General features: G+C 44.8%; 1 protein-coding gene across 1 annotated transcript; it reads left to right on the top strand.

The window, feature by feature from the left end:
* Nucleotides 1–126: 126 nt before the first annotated feature.
* On the top strand, nt 127–11222 carry PPP1R2 (protein phosphatase 1 regulatory inhibitor subunit 2). Its single transcript, XM_074190582.1, has 6 exons — nt 127–430; nt 1863–1970; nt 3809–3889; nt 4568–4659; nt 7242–7415; nt 9083–11222. The coding sequence occupies exons 1-6, from the start codon at nt 270–272 to the stop codon at nt 9127–9129; spliced, it is 663 nt and encodes a 220-aa protein (XP_074046683.1). The 5' UTR covers nt 127–269; the 3' UTR covers nt 9130–11222.
* Nucleotides 11223–24676: the final 13454 nt, after the last annotated feature.

A 24676-nucleotide genomic window follows, 5' to 3' on the forward strand; every position in this document is an offset into this window, starting at 1 on the left:
CGCGGCCGGCGTTGGGCGGAGGGGGCGCGCGGCAGGGGCGCGTCGGGACGCCGCGACGCCGTGACGCGCGACGCCGTGACGCACGACGCCGTGCCGCCCCCGGCCGCCCGCCCCGGCTCCCAGCGCCGCCGCCCCCTCCGCCGCTCCGCCGCTCCGCCGCCTCCTCGCTGCCCGGCCTCAGCGGCTGCTCCCGGGGCGGAGGCCCGAGCGCGGCGTGCGGCGCCCTGTCGGAGCGGGCGCGGCGCAGCGGGCGGGCGGGCTCGGAGGCCATGGCGGCCTCGGCGGCCTCGCACCGGCCCATCAAGGGGATCCTGAAGAAGAAGGGCGGCAGCGACGCCCCCGCCGGCCCGGCCCCGCCGGCCGCGGGCTCCTCGGGCGCGCCCGGCCCCGGCCCGGCCCCGGCCCCGCCGGCCTGCGACGAGGACTTGGGGTGCGTGGCGCGGGGGCCCCTCTCCGTTGGGGGCCCGGGAGCGGGCGGGGGGCGGACGGAGCCCGGAGCCCCGAGTTCGGATCCGGCCTCACTCAGTAACGACCCCGCCGGCTGGGGGGTCTGCGGAGGAGAGGCCCCCCCAGGCCAGGGACCCCGAGGCCAGGGACCCCCCAGGCCAGGGACCCCCGAGGCCAGGCCCCCCCCCAGGCCAGGGACCCCCCCAGGCCAGGCCCCCCCCAGGCCAGGGACCCCCCCAGGCCAGGCCCCCCAGGCCAGGGACCCCCCAGGCCAGGGACAGCCGCGGCCTCGCAGGCCTTCCCGCCGCTCACCGGGTGCGCGGCCCGGGGTCCGGGGGTCCGGGGGTCCCGGGGTCCCGGAGGCGCTGCCTGGGCCCCGGGGCTGGCGGCGGCCGGTGAAGAAGCCCCGAGCCCGCCGGTAGAGCCGCCCTCGGCCCCGCGTGTGCCCGGCCCGGGGCTGGGCCCCTCCGGGCTGGGCTGTCCCCCCCGCCTGGGGCCGGGCCGGGATGGGCCCAGGGAGGACCGGAGCTGCTCCGAAGGGCGCAGGGGCCCTTTCTGGGACCGGGCCAGGGGCAGGTGGGGACGCTGGTGGAAGGCAGACAGGAGCAGGCAGCACTTCCACGGACCGCCTCATCTGGGCCTGGGCATAATCCATTTTACCTTGTAGACGTTGGGTTTGGAATAGGCTTCCCACAGCTGTCAAAGGTATTTTTCCAAAGTGTGGGACTAACTACATCACCCTCCTGCCCAGCAAACTCCAGGGGCTTCTTAGACCCATGAGACTCCCATACTGACTCCAGTTATTTCACAGACTGACCCATGCCCTTGAGTTTAGCCAAATGCACATTTCTCCATTACTCTTTAATTTTTTATTCCAAATTCCCTCCCTCTCCCTATTTCTACCCGTTGAGAAAGCAAGAAACACATGGAATCGTGGACAATGTCTCTGCCTAAGCCACATTTCTGTTCATTTCATAGGCTATCACACATTTTCCTTTAAATCCCACCAGAAATGTCTCTTCTCCGTCCCCTCCCTCCAGTTTCTCTCCATGAAATTATTTTGGGAGTCTTTTCCTTATATTTTGTCTTTGTTCTTGTATACACATCATCATCTGGTATAAAAGTGAGCTCCTTGAAGGCAGGAACTTTTTAGACCCTATCGTATCCATCTCCAGCACTTAAACCAGATCCCATAACTAGTAGATACTGAAGCCATGCTCGTTGATTGATCAGTGACTATCATCATTCTTTATTTACCTTAAATCTAGCTTGGATTCTGGCCCTGAAACACATTGTTCAAATTAAGAGATGCCACCACATTGAATTTGGAGATTTATCCATTTTTGATTGGAGGAGGCTGTAAGAAAAATTAATCATTCATTATATTGAAAAATATTTTTTCCTTTTTGTTTTAGTAAAAAATCACAGAAGTGGGATGAAATGAATATCCTAGCAACCTATCATCCAGCAGATAAAGACTATGGTTTAATGAAAATAGATGAACCCAGCACTCCCTACCACAGGTAAAAATAAATAAATAAATAAAATCTAAGGATCCTGGTGCCTAGAAAATTTGTCTTTCTCTTGAATAGTGTTGGTGTTGGTGGATATCCCTGCCACAGGAGGTCAAGCCGAGGTTTCTGTAGTTTAATCAGATGTTGAGAATGATTCTGATCATTGAGTTAAATGGGGAAAAAATCATGTTTGCTGCTGACAGTGAGCCACAACTTGGAAGGCTATTGAACTTGACCTTATTTTTTGAGTATTATTTTTTCCAATTACATGTAAAGGTAGTTTTTAACATTTATCTTGTCAGCTTTTTGAGTATCACATTTTTCTACCTCCCTTCCCTCCCCATGACAAGGAGTAATCCGATCTGGGTTCTAAACATGGACAGTTAGTTTTAACATATTTTTATATTATTCACCTTATTTTTCACAGCATTTTTATCTAAATTATTTCTTCCGAGTATAAATGGAGGCTGAGATTCTTGCATCACCACCATCTCATAGCAGGGCTGGTAATCCATTCCACAGGAATGAAGGGGTTAAAAGAAAGTCTGGTTGTGGGACTCATTTGGGAAAGTAGGGTTATTCTGAGTCTGAGAACTCTCGTGTTGGGTGTAGGCAGCTTGGTAGAGCTTGCTGCCTCTTATAGCTGTGTTTGGAAGCAGGATTGGGAGCTAGTGAGATGTGTGTGACTGGGCAGACTACAGGCCTGGTGGATGACTCTAGTTCTGGAGTTTGGGACTGCAGGGAGGAGCAGGTCAGACTCCCAGCCAGGGTCAGCTAGGGAGACTCCATCTCACAGGGGCGTGGCAAGGGCTTAAGGAGCAGTCCGGTCCTCCTGGTGATCTCCACAGAAGCCCACAGTCTGACACCCCGGCCTGTCACACAGTTCCATGCTACCAGACCAAAGGTGATTTCTTTCAGTATCAAGTTGAGAATAGTAAAGGCAGCGAGAAGCTGAGGAAGAAAGGAAGCTGATCCAGAGAACTTCAGGAGAAGGCCTTATCATGAGAAAGGGCAGGGTTGTGATGTTCCTTTCATTGTACAGGGGGGGTTTTAACCCTTTTTGGTGATCTCTTTGGAATACAGATCTAGTGGTAGTTTTGCTGGATCAAAAGGGTTGCAGTTTGATTGCCTTTTGGGTGTGCTGTGATGACTGTTTTAGAGGTAACTGGATTCTTGGTGCCTGCCTCACAGAGGCACTTTAGAGCCTATGTTGAATATTTTAATTCAACAAACATTTGTTACCAGCTTATTAAGTGTGAGGCACTTTAATGTAAATTGAAGCATTTGCAGTTGTGTCCTAATAAACTTTTAATTAGTTTGCTCTTCAGTGAATTATTATTATTGGATTTTAAATGGCACGTACTCCTCCCAAGAAGTCTGAGAACACATTCGGCTCTGGGTTATACATAGAAAAATTCTTTTTCGATATCAGTTCTTTAGGTTGGTGCTTTTCTGGTAGTCTGAAAAAAATGTCTTTTTCCAGTATTCCATTGGGAAAAGCCAGGAATGGAAGGAGGCAGGCCAGCCACAGTAGGACTACCCAAGACCTCTCTGAGCTCTGTATGTATCCCTTCTGAGAGCTGGGCCAGAAATGGTGGCGTGCAAGGCTCGAGGTGCCAAGTGTCAGTGACTTCCTTGGGTCTCAAGCTTTGGAAAGGACAAGTGCCCCATCTTCATTTTCTCTTCACATCACTGACTCATCTTATTGAAAAGTGTTTTCAGACACCTTTGAACATAGCAGGCTGGTTTGTCTTAACAGCTCTCCACATCCCGACCCTTGTCCTGCTCTTTAGGCGTGGACAGGAATGTGTTGGGCTTCAAGCCTGTCTACTCTGTTTGCCTTCCAGCATGATTGGCGATGACGATGATGAAGTCCTGAGCGACTCAGAATCTAATGAAGCCTTGCCCCCAGAAGTCCTCGCCCACAAGTAAGTAATGCCCTTTTTTAAAAATTTTTATTTATTTAAGGCAATGAGATTAAGTGACTTGCCCAAGGCCACAGAGCTAGGCAATTATTAAGTGTCTGAGTCTGGATTTGAACTCAGGTTCTCCTGACTCCAGGGCCAGTGCTCTATCCACTGTGCCACCAGCTGCCCCTAAGTAGTGCCCTTGTGGCCCCTTCCTAACACCTATGTAGACCTGTAGCGCTTTCAAAGCACCTTACCTCTTCTCTGATTCTCACAGGAGCCCATAAGGCAGAAGACATGCTCCTTCCACTCCAAATGTAACCCATTCTGCCATGGCACCCTACTTCCTTTTTTGTTTAGTGACACAAAGGCATCTCAGCCCAATGTCAATAGAAGTAATAGTCATTTGTGTCAGGGACATGGAGGATGACCTCCATTGAAGATAACTGAGGGATTAACAGGGAGGGCTTCCCCCCCCCCCAGCCTAAGAAATGAGGAAAGAAAAAGATCCCTGCCAACCCACATTCTCCCATCTGCCCCACTTGCCATCCCTTTCTTGTTAAGTAATAATCATGTCACATCTTCTCATGTACTGGTTGTAATTTGTGGAGAATAGTGCTTATGTGTTTGTGTGCTCATACCACACAAACTGGAGGTAGGTTTTGTTCATCATCTAAGTGATCAACTCTCTTGGATAAGGTTGTCGGCTGCAGAAGGCTCTGAACCAAAGTTTCTCCTTCAGGATGATGAAAGTAGTGAAGAGGAAGATGACCTGACACCTGAAGAACAAGGTAGAGGATTTTTTGTTCTGTTTTTAGTTATTTATCAGTTTTTATATTCTCTGTTGTTCCAGGACAGGCAGAAAGTAATGTTTATTTTTAGTGGCAGATACTTTCTGGAAAATATTGTTCCCCACTTTCCAGCTCTGTGTTATTGGAAAAGCAGGTTACCTGCTGTAAGACAAAATCTTGACTGCGTGTTTGGACATCAGTAGGGACTGTTGAGTAAGTGGGTGAAGTTGGCCAGAAGGTGAACAGACTGTTTAACCAGCACTCATATCTTTGCAGCTTCCAGCTGTTTAATGTACATCTCAAAGTGGGATGTCCTGTAGACACCTTACACTTGGCGTGTTCAGATCGAGCTCATTACTTTTTACTTCTAAAACCTCTCTTCTACCTTATTTTCCTTTTACTGTATAGGTCACTCCTCCTGGATCCTTTATTCTCCTCCCCCCCCCCCCCCCAACACACACACTGGTTGCAATTTGGTGTCAAGGCCTGTTGACTTCACCTCTGCACCATTTCTGTTCCATTTCAGTTTTGCGGCATCTGTAATTCACCTCCTCTCCTCTGACAACGACCCCTTCCTGGTGCAGACCCTTATCACCTCAGACCTGGACTGTTGCCATAGCTTGTGGGTCTACCTGTCTCAGGTCTTTCCCCATTCAGTCCAAAGTGATTTTTCTAAAGGGCAGATCACCTCAGTACACTCCAGTGGCTCCCTATTATCTCAAGGGTCCCCTTGTAACCTAACAGTATCTGCCTGGCTGTTCCTTTCCCCACATACTCCATCAAAGATCAGCTTTAGAATCCAGCAAATTGACTCTGAGGTGCTTAATTTCCCCCACTCTGCAAAGGAGTGAACAGCAGGAAAGGGAGTTTTCATTTTAGAAGCTCCCACAGGTGAACTCAGCAATTGGGTCCAGAATGTCTTGTCTTTACCACAATTGAGCCAGAAAAAACAATTTAATGTCATGAGATTCAGAAGAGGATGAGACAGTGGAGTCTAACTCTCCATTTTATAGATAAGGAAGCTGAGACCTTACTCCCCAGGACCACACCCCTGGCCACTTTCCCACCAGACCAGCACCACCTCTCTGCCATCTACACTCTCCAGCCTTTCAACCTGCTGCCACATGTGGTGGGGAATAATAGTAACTAAGCAAACCTATCTGAGCTCTGTGATTGATTAGCCAAACAGGAATAATAAAGGGGGCAACTGGGTGATGCAAACTGCTTCAGTGTCTTTGCCAAGAAAACCCCAAATGGATCACATAGCAGGACACAACTAAAGAAATGACTAAACAAAAAGAAAATTATTAAATGGGTCAGTGGGCTCCCAGTCAATCCAAAGATATCTGAATACAGAGTGGGATAGCATTTTATATCTTAAAAGCAATCGAATGAAATTAATTAATAAAACTAGAAATTAATCAGGATACAAATCAGGTACAGATGCAATTCCCTGAAATCAGAAAAAGAGGTATATATATCCTACTCCCCCCAAGTTTCTGTATTCAATCAAAGAAACTTGGAAAGAATTGATGCCTAGTGCAGGGCCAGTTTTCCAATAAAACAGTTGGGTTCCTTGTGAAGTAGAATGGCCTCAGTCCTTGATTCTGACTGGGTTCTGGTCAGTAGTAACCTAAATCCTTAGTTCTTTCAAGCACCAGGTAGAGGGGTTCCAGCGTCCTACCCGTGCAGGGCAGTCAAGTTTTCTCTCATTTCTATTAATTAGATAAAGTTTTCTCAAAAGGTAGAACTTGAACTAACTCCATAGGTGAACAGAAGGGAATCGAGCTAGCTCCAGAGCCGCAGGTAGTGGGGCCGACTCGGGGCCGCCATTTCTCCCACTGAACTCACATCACTAGCCCATTTCCCCCTGGATCACATGTCTCAAAGTCAGATCTGGAAGGTTGTTCATCTAGTCCTAATCAATTTTAGTAAGGTAGGCTGCAGACCAGACTACTTGAGGGCTCACAATAGGCTAATTTTGAGAGGGGAGATTTCCATGTCTCCAAGGTAACCGAGGAAACTCGGCAAAATAAACACCATGAAACCAAATACAGCAATGATCATCAGTATTAACAGCAGACCTACTTATATCCTAGAACCCACTCCCAGTATCCATTTTGTCTTCAGGGTTATATGTCCTTAGTGGTCCTTGGACATATCTTCTCTTGGACATTCTGGATTAAGCAGGGTAGCTCTGAAGGGGGTAGGTGACAAATCACATTTAGAGATGCTCCAGCAACTCCTAAAATCTACCAGAAACAAGACTTGTTAACACTTCATCTGGGACTAAGCACTTTTTACTCTGAGACAAAGAAATGTGACATAGGAAGTTAATCAGAATGTTGGTGGGGATGCAGAGTGGAATCGGTTACAAAAATGGAGACGTTGTTGATTTGATTTTCTTAATGCCAAAAGGAGGAAGAGTTGAGGTCCTCACCCCACTTCTCCATGTGGTTCCCCTAAAATTTCCCTTAGAAAACCTAGATGTTTGGTTTTGCTGTTAAAGTTATTAAAAAAAGCGTTGGGGGGAGGGTGGTCAGTTTGTAAATGTTGCTTAGTCTGCTTCTCCCATCTCATAGAAAAAAGGCGTCAATTTGAAATGAAGAGGAAACTTCACTACAATGAAGGGCTCAACATTAAGTTGGCTAGGCAACTCATCTCCAAAGAGCTTCGGGGGGATGAGGAAGAGGAAGATGAAGAGGAGGAGGAAGAGAAGGAGGAGGAAGAAGAGGAAGAGGAAGGCTGTGAATTAAGTGAGTCTGACCCCGGGCCAGTTTGTGGAGGTTGAGCTTCCCCCACTTCTGTGTGTTGTGTTGCTGAGACAGGGTGCACCTGCTCAGCAGCAGCTATTGAGAATCCTCTGCCTTTGAGGCACTTTTCCCAACCATTGACCCTGGGGCGGTGTGGAAATTCAGAGGCAATCTGGTGCTTGTCATGTCCTTTCCTCTCCTACACCCTCAGTGAACTCCTGGGAACCACCACTGAGCAATCCCAGATGACTGCTGAGTTGGCATTGGAGAGCTAACATTTTAACATCTGGCAGCAAGAATAAGGTTAACAGAGGTGGAAAATGCTGATTTTTTTAAAAATGAGAAACGATGAGACCTAGGTAGGCAGGCCCAGGCTGCTAGTCAGATTCCCCAGAGGAAACTAGAACTAAAAATGAGCCTCATGTACAGTTGAGTCTCTATGTCAGTTGTCAGCTAAAGTCAGTGGACCCGATGTTCTGGATCAGTTAGGTTGGTGGCAGGAAGATTCAATTAAGTGAGGAGACATATCTGCTCCTGGCCTCTGTGTCCCAGAAAGGGTCTCTTCTTAGTGGGAGGTTATAGTGTTGGGTGTGAAGACCAGGAGGCAAAGGTTTAGGGTGGACACATTGAGACTGGAGGGAAGTTGTTTATTCCATCCTCAGAGTTGTCAGCGAGTAAGCCCCCCACTTAATAATTACCTAGCTGTGCAGCCTTGGGAAAGCCACTTAACCCCCATTGCCTTGCAAAAAAAAAAAAGTAAGCCCCCCCCCCCCCCTTTGGTGGTATTAAGGATCCCCCTTCCCCTACAGTTTTGCACTGACAGTGATCTTGGGGACCCTGTGTGTTGCACATTTCTTGTCTGTTTTCAATTCCACTATTCCCCATCATCTACAATAGATCCTTTTTTTTTTTTTTTTGCTTTCATTTTATCAGATCATATTATCCTCCCCAGATGAAATCAGAAGCTTTTTCATGACTTGTCTTGTTGAGGTCTTGTCTGTATTCATCTCAGTGTTTCCTTCTTAATCTTGGTCTGATGTCCTGGGCTGCCCCAGGGCAATGCATCCCAGTCCATTTAGGATTAATATTATATCAAGAGAACTCCATAGATATATAGAAGAGAACTTGGAGTCAGGAAGACCTGGGCTCGAATCCTGCCCCAGACACTCCCTAGCTGTGGGATGCTCTGCCTGTCCACTAGAAAGGGAAGATGTTGCCTCCCTTCTAGGGTGGTTGTGAGGATCCTGTAAGATCATATTGATCAAAGGCCTGCTACGCACCTACTGCTTCTTCTCTTCCCTCTGACAGTGGCCATTGAATTCCTCTTATACTGCATTCAAGATTGCTCCATTTAGAGTGGAGACCACCCCTCATTTTACAGCCAAGGAAATCAGGGAACAGAAAGTGTCTGATAAAGCGTGTCTGAGGGGGCTTTGGCCTCTGCGTTTCCTGACTTCTTGTCTGCCAGGACCTTTCTTTTGTATCTCAGAATGAGTGAGTGTGTGATCCTCAGCACAGCTTCCCTGGCGTGGATGCAAGGGATGCCAAAGCCCAGATAAATTCTGTGGGAGGGACTCCTTTGTGGATCTTCTCTGTCCTTTTGGCTTGCCCAGATAACAGATGTGACCTCTCTATCAGTAACGGTCTCATTACTGTCCTGTGTTTAACAGAATCTGTTAGAAGCAACACCAATTGCCACCAATCAGATGTTCCTTAGAAGAGGTTGGGGTAGCTTCTCTGGACCTCCACTCCTTCACTGCTTCATGTTCTCCGCACTTCACAGCTTAGGTGTTGAATTGAATATCAAGTATATTGCCACGAATTTTAATTGTAACATGAGAGAAAGACTGCTGGATGAGGCAGAAATGGCAATGAGAAGACCTTGCACCTAGTACCCGCCTAAGAAGACTCATATTCCCACTGGCATTCCTTACCTAAGAACACTGGTTTGTATAGGGTTTTATCACTTTGTATGCTTTAAAAGTTAAACAGAAACTTTTCATTGTTAATTTATTTGCTACTGTTCAAGGGGTGGTATAACACACAAATTTTTAAAAACTCCAAATGATATAGTAAAGAACAGATTGATAAAATCTCATCCTGATTAAGGATATTAACCTCTTTTTTTTTTTAATTAAAAAGGGGATTATTTTAGCAAAAGCTCTTCTGTAGCTCTACCTGATCTAGCAACTTTAAAATTCTTACATTTTTTCCTTTAGACTTTGAAAGGAAAGCCTGGCATTTTTTTGTCTGTTCCAAAGCAGCTGTTTTCACAGAAGTGTTTTGAGGTTCAGTTTGCACTATCTCCTGGCCTCCTACTCTTTTATATATTAGATGGACAGATCTGGAAATCTATTTTTGAGTGAACAACGCTCAGCCATCTCCCTACCCTTTCCATGCCAGCCCCCATAACAGTCCACTGCATCTATATAATCAGCAGATCCCTGAGATTAAATTTTCAATATGGTAGGAATTGGCCCTTACTGGAGACTACTCAGACACTCACCATTATTGTGACTCAGGTGTAACCACAGTGGCTGATACAAGTTTTCTGATCACAGCAAGTGGAGCTGTCTTTAATAATGATGACAGACTTCACAAGAAAATAACTCATGGTTTACCTGAAAAAATATTGTTCTTCCCTCAATTTGGGAGATTTTCAGCCCATCAGTGGAGTTCTTCCCCCCCCCCCCACCCCCCCCCCACCCCCGGCATTCATTTGCATGGCTAGGAGAGGATTGTGTAATGTGATTTGGTAAAATTCCCAATCTGTGCTCAGTCTTAATAAGGGACAAGTGTCAGTAGGACCTGCTTCAAAAGTTACCGCCAAGGCCAAATGTGCTTTGATCTTCTAAGGTTGAAACACTTGAGTTTTCTCTAAAGTGGAGGAAAAATCTAGTGTGTTTTTTGGCCGGGTGACAGCTTAATTTCTTTAGTCAGATATCTATAGGTTAAATTTGATCCTTTTGAAAACAGATTTTCCATTATATGGATGTACTTTTAAGATTTTTTGTGTCTTGTATACATATAAAACAACTCTTTATTGAGCAGCTTGACTTTTGCCACGTCGAAACATCAGTATATGAGTAAACAAAACAAGAGAATCCTGTTGCCTTTGGAAGGATGTGGTACTTCTTTTAAACGTTTTATGAAACAGAAGTATTTTTTTACAGTGAGAATCCAGACACCTTTGGAGCTGCAGTGGCTGTATCCCAACCAATGGCAATCTTGCTGGGGTGCCTTCCGCTGCTCGTGCCCTCCTTTCCTTCATTACAGCGGTGTTATCCCTTTTTAAAACAGTCTAGCCTCATGGGGAGGGGTTACAGTGTTCTCGAGTGAGGGATCCCTATCCTTTATCTCTTTTTGTGTTCTGAGAAGGATATTTTGGGGTTTGTGTTGAAAATATCTAAGTTCATATATGTGTGAAAACAAGTGCTCTTTCAAGACCTGATGTAAAGAAAGTTCTTGGGGTTAAAGTATAAGATGACACTTGGCTGCTCCTTAACAAGGCTGAGATGCTTTCCCAGAAACTGCAGGTTTAATAAGTTCATTGGAAAATCACTTTTTATTCTTATTCTATCTGTAAAATGATACAGAAGACATCTATTACTTGGAATGTGTATAATGAAAATCTGCTATTAAATATGTCATGACAAAAACCTGACCTCGTATTTTCATGAAGGGACATGTTTTCATAAAGTCTTTGCTGGGTTGCCCACAAATTGCTATTACAGAATTAGCATCTGAAAAAAATACCTGATTGTAAATGTACAAAAACAAATGGCTAAATAAAATTTGAAAGACTTCTAATGTTCTTGGATTTTTTTACCATATACATAATAGACTCTTTTTTTTTTTTTTTTTTGGCAAGGCAATGGGATTAAGCGACTTGCCCGAGACCACACAGCTAGGTCATTATTAAGTGTCTGAGGTAGGATTTGAATTCAGGTCCTTCTGACTCTAGGGCTGGTGCTCTATCCACTGCACCACCTAGCTGCTGGTCCCCCCCACATAATAGACTCTTAATAAATATTTGTTTAATTTTTTTGGAAATAAAAGGAAATTTCAATTTTTTTAGGCTCTAATTATAATTTTTAAAATTTTAGTTGGCATATTAAATAATATTTTAACAATACAAGCAATGGATATGCAGGCACTTGTAGATAATTTGACCTTTCTTTTGCCTGATTGGATCTAGCCCTACCCACCTTTGGCATTTATCTCTATTGTATGGAATTGGAACTGGGGTTTAGACATCAAAAAAATTGCCATGGTTCCCACCTGTTTCAAGGAGAGTTGAGAGTATCTTTTCATTTGAGGTGGGGAAGGGGATTTGGCAGTCCCTCTCTGGAATTATTCTAATTTATAGTGTTCAGTTCATTTGTATTGAATCTTTTCATTGATAGCCAAATCTGATGATTTTTTCCCAGTCTATTTTCTATTGTTGAAAATATCTAAGTTGACTATTGACTACCTCCTCTTGGATGCTGGGTGTTTGTGTGTGTGTGTATGTAGGTTTAGGTTTGTGTATGACAGACATGTAGACACTACCCTCCTAGTCTTGGTTGTTCCCCAAGGCTCTGCCCTAGGTCTTCTTCTGTTCTCTCATGTTGAATCCCCCTTCTCATCCTTTTGCTTCTTTTCTCTGCCATACAGCAACTCCAACCCAAGCATAGAAACATATCTGTTCTATTATGGCCTAAGGCCTAGTTGTATCCTTTTTCCTGAACAACTCTGACATAGACTTTATTCCTTTGTGACCCTTAATACCTTCTTAGACCTCAAATGTTTCCTTGTATAAACTCAAAGCTGAGGTAGAACCAAGAGAGCAGAAGGAAATGAGTATTTTTGCTGAGCTCCCAACATAGACCCCTCTTAATAACTTTAAAAACTGTATAAAACCAACTTCTTAGCAAGATAATCAACAAAAAGTGAAAGACATTTTTCCAGCCCAAGGAAACTACTGAAGACCAAAAGAGGTCCATAGACACAGGGCTAGGGGCTAGTCAAAAGTGTGGCATTGGAAGTGGCACTGACTGGGCCTTAGAGATGGTATGAACAATAGCAGCAGCAGCACTAGTGATGATCAGAAAGAGATTCCAGGGTGCTCCTGGGTTAGCACAAGGCATGGGATTTAGTGCCATTTGGCAATTCCCATTACCCAGCTCCAGGGCAGGGAATGATCATGGTTGTGTAGGAGCAGGAGTCTGGTGTTAGGAAGCACCAGAGTGCCAACTGGGAGGTGAGTGACCAACACACTTCCTGAACATACCACCTTGGATGTACCAAAACTTTCAGGCCCTAGACTTAACTCTAAAACGAACAAAAATAAAAGAAAAAGCTCAGACCAGATATTCCCAATGCCTAGAAATAAGCACAACCCAACTCTATCATAAAGTCTAAATTAAGAAATAGAGTGGAAAAAAATTACTAAACCAAAAAAACTGATCATGAAAAGCTACTGTAGTGACAGGAAGCCTATGACAAACTCAGGAGAAGACATTAATGTGAAAGCTGTTACAAGCAAAATTTCAGGAAAAGTGCAAATTGACCATAGGTCCAGCAAGAATTTTTAGAAGGGCTAAAGAAAGACTTTAGAAACATTTTTTAAAAATTCAAAAGTGATAGAGGGAAAATTAGAAAAAGAGAAATGCAAGAAAATTATGAAAAAGAATGATTGGTAATGCTTTAGAAAATAAATTCTTAAATTGAATGGTAAAAAGTTCTAAAACTTAATTGAAGAAAATAACTTCTTAAAAATCAGAGTTGAGCAAGTGGAAGCCAGTGACTGAAATATGAAGAAACAATCAAAAGAATGAAAAAGAGAAAATGTGAAATATCAGAAAAAACAACTGACATGGAAAATAGAGATAATTTAAGAATTATTAAATTAAAAACCAAGATAAAGTGCCTAGAAATCATATTTCAAGAATTATAATAGAAAATTGCTCAAAATTAGAACCAAAGGGCAAAGTAGAAATGAAAAGAATCTACTGATCACCTCCAGAGATTCCTTCCCAAAAAACTCCCAGGAAAGTTATAGTCAAAGTCCAGAGCTCCCAGGTCAAGGAGAAAATATTACAGGCATCCAGAAAGAATTCAATTATTACATATCCAGTCAAGATCACCCAAAATTTGGTAGCTACTACTCCAAAGGGTGGGAAGACTTGGATTACAGCCAAGAATAATATTCAGGAAAACTACGTCATTTCCCCATGTTTAAGATGCACCCTTATTCAAAAAATGTGGGGTCTAAAAACTGGGAGCACTTCTACAGCAGTTGTAGATTTTTTGACTTGCATTTCCTGTTTTTTTGTGCTGCTTGTTAATTGCGTTCATTATTTTGCCTTTGTTCCCGGTATATTAGTTGACCTTTTTGCCACATACTGCCCAGAAATAGCTAGCTCAAAAGATTTTCATCCAGTGCTGAATTCAAGTCCAAAGGGATCCAGTTTGCAAAAGCTAATGGAAATTGCACTGCTGAACATCACTTTGGGCCTCCTCTATCTGAGAAAACAACCCGATATTGGCTCTGGGAAGAAGAAACCCATCTGAAAACACCCTGGCAGAAGAAGGTTATGAGAGGCAAGGCAGCTAAATGGCCTGAGTTCAAGAGAGCGCTGACGAGAAGGATTGAAGAGCAAGAGCCATTGGAAATTCCTGTGTCCACCAAAGTGGTTCAGCAGCAGGCCAGAAGAATGGCTGATGAAAAGAAGTGACTGATTTCCAAGGAGGAGACAATGAGTGCCTCAGGTTCATGAAACAGAGTGGACTAAACATGTGTACATGCCCCAGACTTGCCCAGGGAGGGCTTGTGGGCAACCCCAGACCAAAGCACAGGCAGGAGAGAGGGCAGAGCCTCTCCTAAGACAATGATTCATCATTCAACACAGATGACAAGCTCATGGATGGGAGTTTTGACAGTGATGAAGAGTTGTATGAATTTTATGATGAATAAAATGAGTTCAATAATTTTATGTAATACATTTTTTTCAAATTTCGGGTCCCAAAATTAAAGTGCATCTTATACATGGGGAAATATAAGCCTTCAGGAGAAATGGACATTTAATGAAATTGAGGACTTTGAAGTATTTCTGATGAAAAGAAGAGAGATGAAGAGAAAATTTGATATTCAAACACAAGACTCTAGAAGAGCATTAAAAAGGTAAATATGAGTGAGAAATCATCATGAGGCTGAATTAATCCATACACTGTTAGAAGTATTCTTAGAGGACATGCATGTGGGTCTATTATGTTGAGATTTCAAAAAAACCAGAGTGAGAAAGAGGGTTACATTGGGAGAAGAGGAGAGGGAAGGGGGAAATTGTCCCACAAAAGGAAGAGTTTTTAGGGTCGAGGAGAGGGAAACAGGCAGTGCTTGAACTTTCTCTGCACTGTTTCAAAGAAGGAAGAATATTTATACATGTATAGTTGGATAAAAAAAATTAATCTTAACCAACAGGGAAGTAGAAAGGAAGAGGTTAGGAGAAATGGGGGACAAGGCATCACCTCCCTGATGTCATGGTCTTTGAGAACAAAGGACATACATCATCATGATGGTAAAACTGACATTATAAATGAAATGGATGAAAGCAAAATATAATTTTTTTAGATTAACAGAAGAGGTACTAGGATGCATAAATAAATGGGATGATAAGAGAATACATTAAGGGAATCAGTGGACAAAAGCAAAACACTTGAAGAAGGGACAGGATAAAAAAATGAATAAAAAGAATAGGATGAAGGAAATAAACTAACAATAACTAATTGTGAATGGGATAAACTCTTCCAGTGGTTGGTTGTCCTTGGACATCATTTTGTTGAATTCAAGGTACAATGTGGTTCAACTATGACTGATCAAACCAAGATGAGCTTGGAAGCTACAAACTGGGCACAAATAGTCCTAATGAGCATTTGGAACAGAGATGGTTCTCACATTTCTTTGGAGCTACTGTGATTTTGCTTTCCTCATAAAGACTGCTCCTTTGATGTGAGAGTGCCATGCTGGTGCTGCTAGACCAGTGTTTTTCATGATTCACAGTGGATTCCAAAGCTCTTCGGAGACTGAGGGTGTCCTTGTATGGCTTCTTCTGACCTCTGTGTAAGTATTTCCCTTCCATGAATTCTCTGCAATAGTCTTTTTGGCAAACATACATCTGGCATTTGAACAACTTGGTCAGTCCATTGAAGTTGTACTTTCTGCGGAAGAGAGTGAATGCTTGCCAGTTCAGCTTGGTGTCTAGTACCATCTTCAGAATCTTCCCAACACCATTCAAATGGAAGTCATAGTAGAGTCTCCAGATGTCACAGGCATACAGCGCTGAGGTCAGCACTACGGCTCTGTAGATGTTTAGTTTGGTAGTCAATCTAATGCCTCTTCTCTCACTCCTACCTTTGGGGCCTCCCAAACACTGATGCAATGACTGAGTCAACCTCATTAAATGTGGACCTCCCTGAAAAGTAAACTGCCAAGGTAAGTGAACTTAGCATGCAGAATTTCTCCATTTGCTATAATAGATCGTTCCACTTGGAGTCTGGCTGGTAGAGAACCTCTGGGGTTTTGGTGTAGATTGTCAGGCCAATATTAACAGAAAATTGATCCATACTGGGTTGCCTGTCAGCCTCAGAGGCTGCATTGAGGGCACATTCATCTTTAAAGGGAAAGGCATGTAAAAGCTAAATGGAGAAAAGACCTCCCTGAAAAATAGATTGGAACAAGTGGAAGTGAATGACTCAAGAGATACAGGAAAAGATAAACAGGAAAAGAAAATGTAAGAGAAGGGAGAATGGGGAGGTAGAATGGGCTCAATTACATCACATGAAGAGGTGCAAAGGACCTATTGCAACAGAGGGGAAGAAGGGAGGAGGGGAGAACTGCCTGGGTCTTACTGTCATTGGATTTGACTCAAAGAGGATTTGACACACACACTTGACTGAGTTTAAAAATCTTGCCTTTCAAGTATCGTGAGGGGAAGAAAGGGGGAAGAGAAGGAGGGACTGATTGAGGGAAGGAAGAGGGAAAGAAAAGAGTGGTAGATAGAAGGGGGCACACATTGAGGGAGGTGATATATAGAAGCAAAACACTAGGGAGGAGGGATAAGATGAAAGGAAGGGAAAAATACAAACAGGAGGGAGGTAGAATGTAGGGTTAAAAAAAAGGAATTATACCTGTGAATGTGAATGAGACAAAGTCTTTCTTACCTGCCTTAATCACTGAAAAACCTTGAGGATTTTATCCTCCCAGCTTAATTTTTTTTTCGGGGTGGGGTGAGATGGGGAGGATGTGGTCATTCTTGGCCTCATCTCATTTATTTTTTTTTTTAGGTTTTTGCAAGGCAATGGGGTAAAGTGGCATGTCTGAGGTCAGATTTGAACTCAGGTCCTCCTGACTCCAGGGCCGGTGCTCTATCCACTATGCCACCTAGCCACCCCAGTACAAATATTTTAAATAAGATGTTAGCAAAGAGATTACGACAATACTTCACAAAAATCATATGCTATCACCAGGGTAGATTTATACCAGAATTGCTGGGCTGGTTCAATATTAGGAAAATTATAAGCATAATTGATCAATAATACATCAATTAAAAAACCGATAGAAATCATTTGATTGTGCCAATAGAGGTAAAATATGCCCCTGAAAGGATCAGAATCGCTTTTGGCCTCACTGATGAATCTTCATCCTCTTTCAGGGGTCCTAGGTAGGTAGGTAAAGGCTACACAACTTGAGAGCCGTCCTGGACTCCTCACTTCTGTACCCTCTCTTGTCATTTCACCTTTGCCCTGGTGCGACCCCTGGTCCAGGACTTCACACTTGGGCACCTGGCATGCCTCATCTCTCTCCAGTCCATCCCATACTCAGCTCCCACCGTGAAATCATGTCCTGCCCCACACTCAGGAACCCAGGGGTTTCCTCTCACTTCGAGGATCAAGGCTAATCCTCTTTGTGGCATTCAAGGCCCTTGCCAATCTGCCCCTCCCTCCTTTCTGGGCTTCTTGCTCCTGACTGCCCACCTGCATTCTTGGATGCGGCAATGCTGGGGTCCCCACCATTCCTGGAACTGGACCCTCCATCTCTGGGCTCTGAGCATTTTCTCTGCCCCCCCCAGGCCTGGAATGGCCCCTCCTCCTCTCAGCTTTCTTTACATTCCTGCTAAACTCCTGGTGCCCCCCCATCTGACCTGTGGGGCACTTACTTTGTATGGGTTTCTACTATCTCTCTGGCTCTGGCTCTGTCTGTCTGTCTCTCTCTTTGTGTGTGTGTGTCTCTCTGTGTCTCTGTCTCTCCCTCCTCTCTCTGTCTCTGTCTCTCTCTCTCTTTCTCAATGGTAAGCTCCTTGCACAGCACCTAGCACCTGATGCGTGATGAAGAAATTTTGAGTGATGGAAGCCTTAATGGTTCAGAGCAATTGGAACAGGCCGGGACAGTGGAGAACCCACAGCGTCTTGGCCAGCTGGGCTGCTGCAGGCCCTGGAGAGCCTCCTCCCCTGGGATTACTGGGCCTTTTCATATTTTGTGACCTCTGAGCAGCCCTCAGCCAAACTCTGATTAACACCCCCCCGCCAGGTGTGCTGGGAAGGAAGCGACACCTACTGAGGCTGGAGAGATGAATCCTTCAAGACCCCGGGGTCTAGCACCAATCTCCACAGATTGTGGTGTATTCACATGGAGAGTGCATCAGTAAAGTGAAGCTGATGGGTGAGAGCTCAGGGAGAAGGTTGATCAAAGGCTTTGTGATTTGCATCGTTTGTGGCATTTTAAAAATTTTGAGTTCCAAATTCTCTGGCTCCTTTTCTTTCCTCCCCACTCATTGAGAAGGCGAGAAATTTGATATAGTTTATCCATGTGATGCAGAACATATTTCCACATTAGTCATGATGAGAAAGAAAACAGAGACCAAAAATGAAAGATCAATAAGTTTTAAAAAGTCTGCTTCCATCTGAATTCAGGCTCCTTCTGAAGGAAGTGGGTAGCCTGCTTCCTCAGGAGTCCTGTGGAGTTGTCTGGGATCCTTGTATGGCTGAGAGCTCAGTCGTTGACAGTCCATCATCGTAAAATACTGCCGTTACATGGCTCTGCTCATGTTACCTTGCATTAGTTCCTCTAAGTCTTTCCAAGGGTGATGATCCTGCTCATCGTTTTTCCTTTTATTTATTTATTCTTTTGGTTAAGGCAATGAATGGGGTTAAGTGACTTGCCCAAGATCATACAGTGAGGTAATTGTTAAGTGTCTGAGGCTAGATTTGAACTCAGGTCCTTTTGACTCCAAGGTCGGTTCTCTATTAACCATGTCACCTAGCTGGCCCTGCTCCTCATTTCTTTCTTTTTTTTTTTTTTTTTTTTTTTTTTTTTTTTTTAGGTTTTTGTAAGGCTTGCCCAAGGCCACACAGCTAGGTAATTCTTAAGTGTCTGAGACCGGATTTGAACCCAGGTACTCCTGACTCCAGGGCCAGTGCTTTATCCACTGAGCCACCTAGCTGCCCCCTGCTCCTCACTTCTTAAAGAATAGTTCACCACAATCACATAGCACAACTGTCAGCCCATCGACATTCAGCAGACATCCCCCCTCAGTTTCAATTCTTTGCCACCACAGAAAGCTGCTATCAATGTTTTTGTACCTATAGGTCATTTTCCTTTTTTGTTTTTATCTCTTTGGGAGACAGATGCTGAGGCAAAGGATCTTCTAGTCCTTTGTTGGCTAGATGGCACCGTGGATAGAGCACCAGCTCTCTGGAGTCAGAAGGACCTGAGTTCAAATTCGGCTAGCTGTGGGGGCAAAGTCACTTCACTCTGACTGCCTCGCTTCCAGGGCCATCTCCAGTCGTCCTGATCCATATCTGGCCACTGGATCCAGGTGGCTCTGGAGGAGAAAATGAAGCTGGGGAAGTAGCCCAGCCCCCCTCAGTCCAATCCAATCCATATGCTTGTGGAGACCTTACCTCCCTGAGGTAGTGATTCTCTTCTAGAAAAAAAAAACATCATCCTCATTAGTTCCAATTATTCTACAGAATTTTTTAATCAGTTCGCAACTCCACAACAGGGCATTAGTGTCTTAATTTCCCCATTTCCCATCCAACCGCAGAGTTATTTTAATTTGCATTTCTCTAATCCATAATTTAGAGCATTTGTATGTGATTACAGGTAGCTTTGACTTCTTCATCTGAAAACTGTTCATCCCCTTTGACCATTTGTCATTTGAGTTATAAGTTTCTCAGTTCTCCATAGGTTCAAGGAAACGTGAGGTCTTTATCAGAGAAACTTGCACCAATTTTTTCAGTTATATTCACTATCTGTGTATTTCCCTCCATCCTGTTCCCCCCATTTATTCTTCTTTCTCTCTCTCTTCTTTCATCTGTCTCTCCTCGTGGGAAAGAATCAAGTGTTTTGCTTTCACAAGAATGAGAAAGGGTATTGTCAGAGTGTCGCAGATGGCTGTGAGGATAATAGAGTACAGAAGCCAGGAGGTCTGGTCTTTGTGGAAACTCAAGGGATGCCAACCTGTTTACAGGAAGGAGAAGAATTAAGACAAAGGGAAAAGATGAAATAACTTTGCAGGGTTTGAATGGGAGTCTGTGCTATTGTCCCTTGCCCTTGGAGAAGCAAGTAGCTGTTCTTACTCCTTAGTATAATGAGCAAGGTGGGGAGGGGGGGAGGTGAAGGCTGTGAATTAGCTCAAACTGCTTAGTGAGGGGAGGCTATGTCCTAAGAATGCACCCCCAATGATGAGGACCTGTCAGGACTCAGAGGGGAGGAGCAGGGGTCTTCTACTATATAATCTTGTATGTAATGAGGATTTGGGGTGTTTCTCGCTAAGGGGCACCTATGTCTTGCAAGAGCCGTTAATGGATTAATTTTTCTCACCTTCCAGTAAGCATAGTCTCCTTTCTTTTGTTATTTAGAGCCAATTTCTCCTTCCCATAAATCCCCAAAGGGGCAGAAAATTTTGGAGTGGCTCCAGACCATTCAAACTTCCCTCAGCTCACAGGGGGAGGAGAGTATGTGGTGTGTTTATAACACTCCTTAAAAGTATTTTGCTTCTGACTACCACCTTCCCCCATCCACCCTCCCTTCTATCAGCACCTTCTCCCCCATCTCCTCCTCCTCCTGGAGGGTGAGCTAGATTTCTATATCCAACTGAGAGTGTTGGTATTCTCTCTTGGAGAGTAAGGTTCCTGTGTGGTCCACCACCCTTCATCTTGCCTCCACTCTCAAAGCTCTTTCACAGGAGATCATTTTCCCCACTCTATCTTTCCCTTTCCCTTTCTCCCAGGGCATTCCTCTTTTTTTTTTTTTAAGATCTCATCATATTCAACTCTGTGTAGACTCCTAACTACCTTAATATTAATAAAATTCTTAGGGGTTTCAAGTATCATCCGGTCATTGTGTCTTTTGTTTTCTTGGCTCTGTTGACTTTGGCTCTTCCAAGACTTCTCTAGAGTCACCAGTCTTCATCTTAGAGCACAGTCATCATCCCTTCTATTCATGGATCCCAGTTTAAGTGCTGCTGTAAATACTCCTAATCAGGACCCACTCCACAGCCTCTAGGTCAGAAGATATGTACATTTTAGTTATTGTATTTGCATAATTCCATTGTTTTCCAGAATGATTGTGCTATACAGAACCAAAATAATTATGCATCCCTGTCAGCAAAGGGCCAGTATCAGGCCCTCCCTGAATTCACTATGACTACTCTGGCATCTAAGCTCAGCTCCAGAGGACCCTCAGCTCCAGAAGACCCTCATGCACTGTCCTTGGCTTCACAGATGACCAGATATTCTGTACTGTGATGGTCAAAGTCACAGCATAGTGCTCCTCCCACTTTGGAGGGAGGTGGAGGGAGGTGACCCTACTGTTACTGCTGCCATGAGGAAGGTAGGATGTGGAGGAGAAAGATGGGCATGTTGGGTAAGGTCCTATTTGATTTCTGCTGTCCTCTTGTTAAGGAAGGTTTTGGGGGATGCCCTGCTGTCTGAGCAGATAGAAGAGGCAAGGTCACCCCCAAAGACTGCAGTAGGTTGAAGGGAACAATTGGACAGCACAGAGGGAAAGCATTATGATTTGGAAATCAGACCCCATATCCCTTTCCCCCCCTTGCCCCCTAACCATCCTCATTATGCCTATCTTTCAGAGCTACTTGTGATACCTCTCTTGACTCCCCTGAGACAATCCTTCATTCCTGACCACCCTTGAAAGAGTGAACTTAATTCCACAGGGATCCTGGAGAGGGAGTCAGAACATTGCTGCTTCCAGACTCTGCCCTTTCCATCCTCAACATTTTCCCTCAATCTCATCTATAGGGCCGTGGTGCATATGCTCCTAGCTAAGCAGGGCAGCCCCAACTCATCATCTTCCATCTCCTCCTCTTCAATAGTAGACTTGAGGAGCCATGTGGTAGCTGTTGAGCCCCCTAAACTCATTTCCCTGAATCTCACAACCTTCTCCTTTATCCTACCTCAGCCATACACAAGAAAAGTCCCAGGCTAGGCCTTGCTATAAATGAATGCTTAGTCCAGTGATTAAAATTAAGATATCTTAACAAAATGATACACCTCTCTCAAGGTGGGAGAGAGGGGCCTGGAAATTCCAGAATGTAAGGTCTTTTATGCACTTTGCAAGGCCTTGTTCCTGCCCCCTTGTGCCAATCACAGGCTAGGGTCACAATCTAACTGATCCATTGGTCCCCACAAGAACAGCTACCTCCTTGAGCATGTACAAAGGAGAAGATCAAGACCCCAGGTTAACTAAACAACAGGTGGGGCAATCTGCTCAGTTTTTGATCAGACGGAGGCTAAGGCTTTTGACTTTAACTTAGCACTTGCCCATAGGCAACAGTATAGGCAGATCCTAGTCTGTCATGTGAACTAAATCCTCCCTTCATATTCTTGTGGAACCCAAACACCCACCTATTCCTTACAATTTCACAGTTGCTGATCTGTGTCTGCTTCTTTAATCAACAACCCTGACCTCATTTATCTGACAGCCCCTCTCATTTCCTCACTGGTTCTTCACCTTCACGATCTCCAATCCCACCTCACTTAATTGTTACCCCTGCTCCACACCTCCTTTCCTGTCTCAGCCTTTGAGGTAGATGAGTCAGTCTGGCCTGTCCTCTGCTCCCAGACCCCTAACCCCAGATCTAAGCCTCGGGTCATTCCTACCATCTGTCTCCCAAGCCTTCATTGGGTCTGCCCTAATCGATTTCCTACCTTGACCCCACAATCCTAAACCCTTGTTTTCTCGCACCCCCCACCCCCACCCCATGCAGGGAAAAGATGAAGAGAATTGTGAATGTAGAAACTGGGTGAGGCAAGTTGACCAGAGGTAGAGAATGATGATTGTAACAGAAACAATTTGTAATCTTGAAGGCAGCTTGGGTGGAGACCCCCTCACTCTTGATGTAGCATGGATTGTTTAATGTAAAATTTGGCTTCACCCTCTACCTAATTCCTAGTCCAATAAGAGACAGGGAACTCGCCTTTTGGACTCCAGTTCAGGGCCGGCAGTCTTCTCTGACCTGGAATCCAGCCAAAGCTGCTTGGTTCTTCTTTTATCTCTCTCTCTCCCATCCCTTTCTATGTCTTGTAACCTTTGTTTTATTTCCACCCACATTTTCCTGAGTCTGAATAATGATTCCTCATAGGCAGAACCAGACTCAAGTAGCCAGTGGCTACACCCCCAGTCCTAAGAAAGAATCCCAAACCTTCATTTCCCCCCCTATACCCTCTTCTCTCCTCTTACTGAGAAACTACTGTTCACTGTGTACTCTCCTTCCCTTTTCCTTCAGCTCAAAATCCCTTGGCATCATCCCTACGGGTCTCCTTGCCAAGGTCCCCTCTCTACACCTCTGTCTATGGTTCCTTCTCTACTGCCTTCAGTTATTCAGAGTATTCCCCTGTTCTTTGCAGGTGGTGGTGGTGGGGACCCACCAAAAACTTTTAGTCAAATGGTGTGTGTGTGTGTGAGGAATGTAAGGTGTTGGGCTTCACCGGGTGTGGAGGGGGCCCCCTAGGGAATCCATTACAAAGGGGGAATGGCCAAGTCAATCACAAAACTGGGAGAATTTTCCTAATCCCATTCCAGAGATAACAAACCCAAGATTAGAAGAATCCAGTTCTCAGGTGCTCAAGAGTGACCTAGAGATCTTGGCCAACTGAGTTTGTGCAATTAGGTAATTGAATATTATCCCACCTCCCACCCCCTGTGATGATTGGGGTTCATCAGCATATCATGCATCCTATGATGTGGGGGGATCATATTAGGGACATGTCATGGAATAGGTGGACCTCTTAGATTGTAACTCAAACTCTGAGAGCCTATGGACATCCAAGAGGGAGGGAAAAGAGTTTCTGAAGACTGTAAATTACCTGATGTTCAAATGCTACCTGGTGCCTCATGCCTGCAGGGTTCATGGATAAAATTTTCTCTCACTCTAGCAGGTTTTTCTTTCATTCATGTATAACAGTGTGTAACAAAGGGAGACTGAGACGTAGTTTCTTCCAGGGCAAAATAACAATGGGTAAATTGTTAGTTAAGCGAGTCCCATTGATGGCCATTGCCAAAAAGCCAGGGACCCCAGCCTTATCAATTCATGAGTTAGAGTAGACTAACAAGAACCAGTAAGTGGCCTCTCTCTCCATGACCAAAGACCCTGACATAGGCCTGGCAGGACAACATTTGGACCTCCCTGGCAAACTGGACGATCCAGACTGGTGGATATTTTCATCGGGTGAGTTAGGGAGGCACCTCGGCTCCTCCCCATTACTTCCTCTTTGGGAGATGGGAGTAATCCTCAAGTGAAAGGATTAGTCTGCATCTGGGCTTGGGCTTTGGGTGTGGATGACCTCTCCCTTCTCAGGTGAGGCAAGAATGTTTTATTGTTTTATGGGGCAGCTAGGGGCTCTGGAGTCAGGAAGCCTGGAGCCTGGATTCTACTTTGCTTAGTCAGCAGCTGGGTGACCTTGGGCAAGTCACATACCCTGTTTACTTCGGCTTCCTCATCTGACAAATGAGTTGGAGAAGATACAGCCAACCCCTCTGGTATCTCTGTCCCAAATGGGGGCATGAAGAGTGTCAGACATGACTGAAAAACATGACTTTCTGGGATCCTGCTGCCCTGAGTAATCTTGGCTAGAAAAATAAAACCATCCCAATCTGGTTGTCCTTGATTTGACCTCCCCCTTGGAGAGCAAATTCCCCCTAATTTTTGGCATGAGACAAGGACAGGAGAGTTGTCCCAGGGGAGGGTTTGGCTCAGGCTGGTCCT

The sequence above is a fragment of the Macrotis lagotis genome, chromosome 6 (assembly GCF_037893015.1).
Source record: "Macrotis lagotis isolate mMagLag1 chromosome 6, bilby.v1.9.chrom.fasta, whole genome shotgun sequence".
Lineage (NCBI taxonomy): Eukaryota > Metazoa > Chordata > Mammalia > Peramelemorphia > Peramelidae > Macrotis > Macrotis lagotis.

Excerpts from the sequence above, each read along its gene's own strand:
- PPP1R2 (XM_074190582.1), top strand. The coding sequence starts at position 270 with ATGGCGGCCTCGGCGGCCTCGCACCGGCCCATCAAGGGGATCCTGAAG. Across the intron at positions 1,971-3,808 it reads CCCAGCACTCCCTACCACAG|CATGATTGGCGATGACGATG; the intron begins GTAAAAATAAAT and ends TTTGCCTTCCAG. Across the intron at positions 7,416-9,082 it reads AGAGGAAGGCTGTGAATTAA|AATCTGTTAGAAGCAACACC; the intron begins GTGAGTCTGACC and ends TGTGTTTAACAG.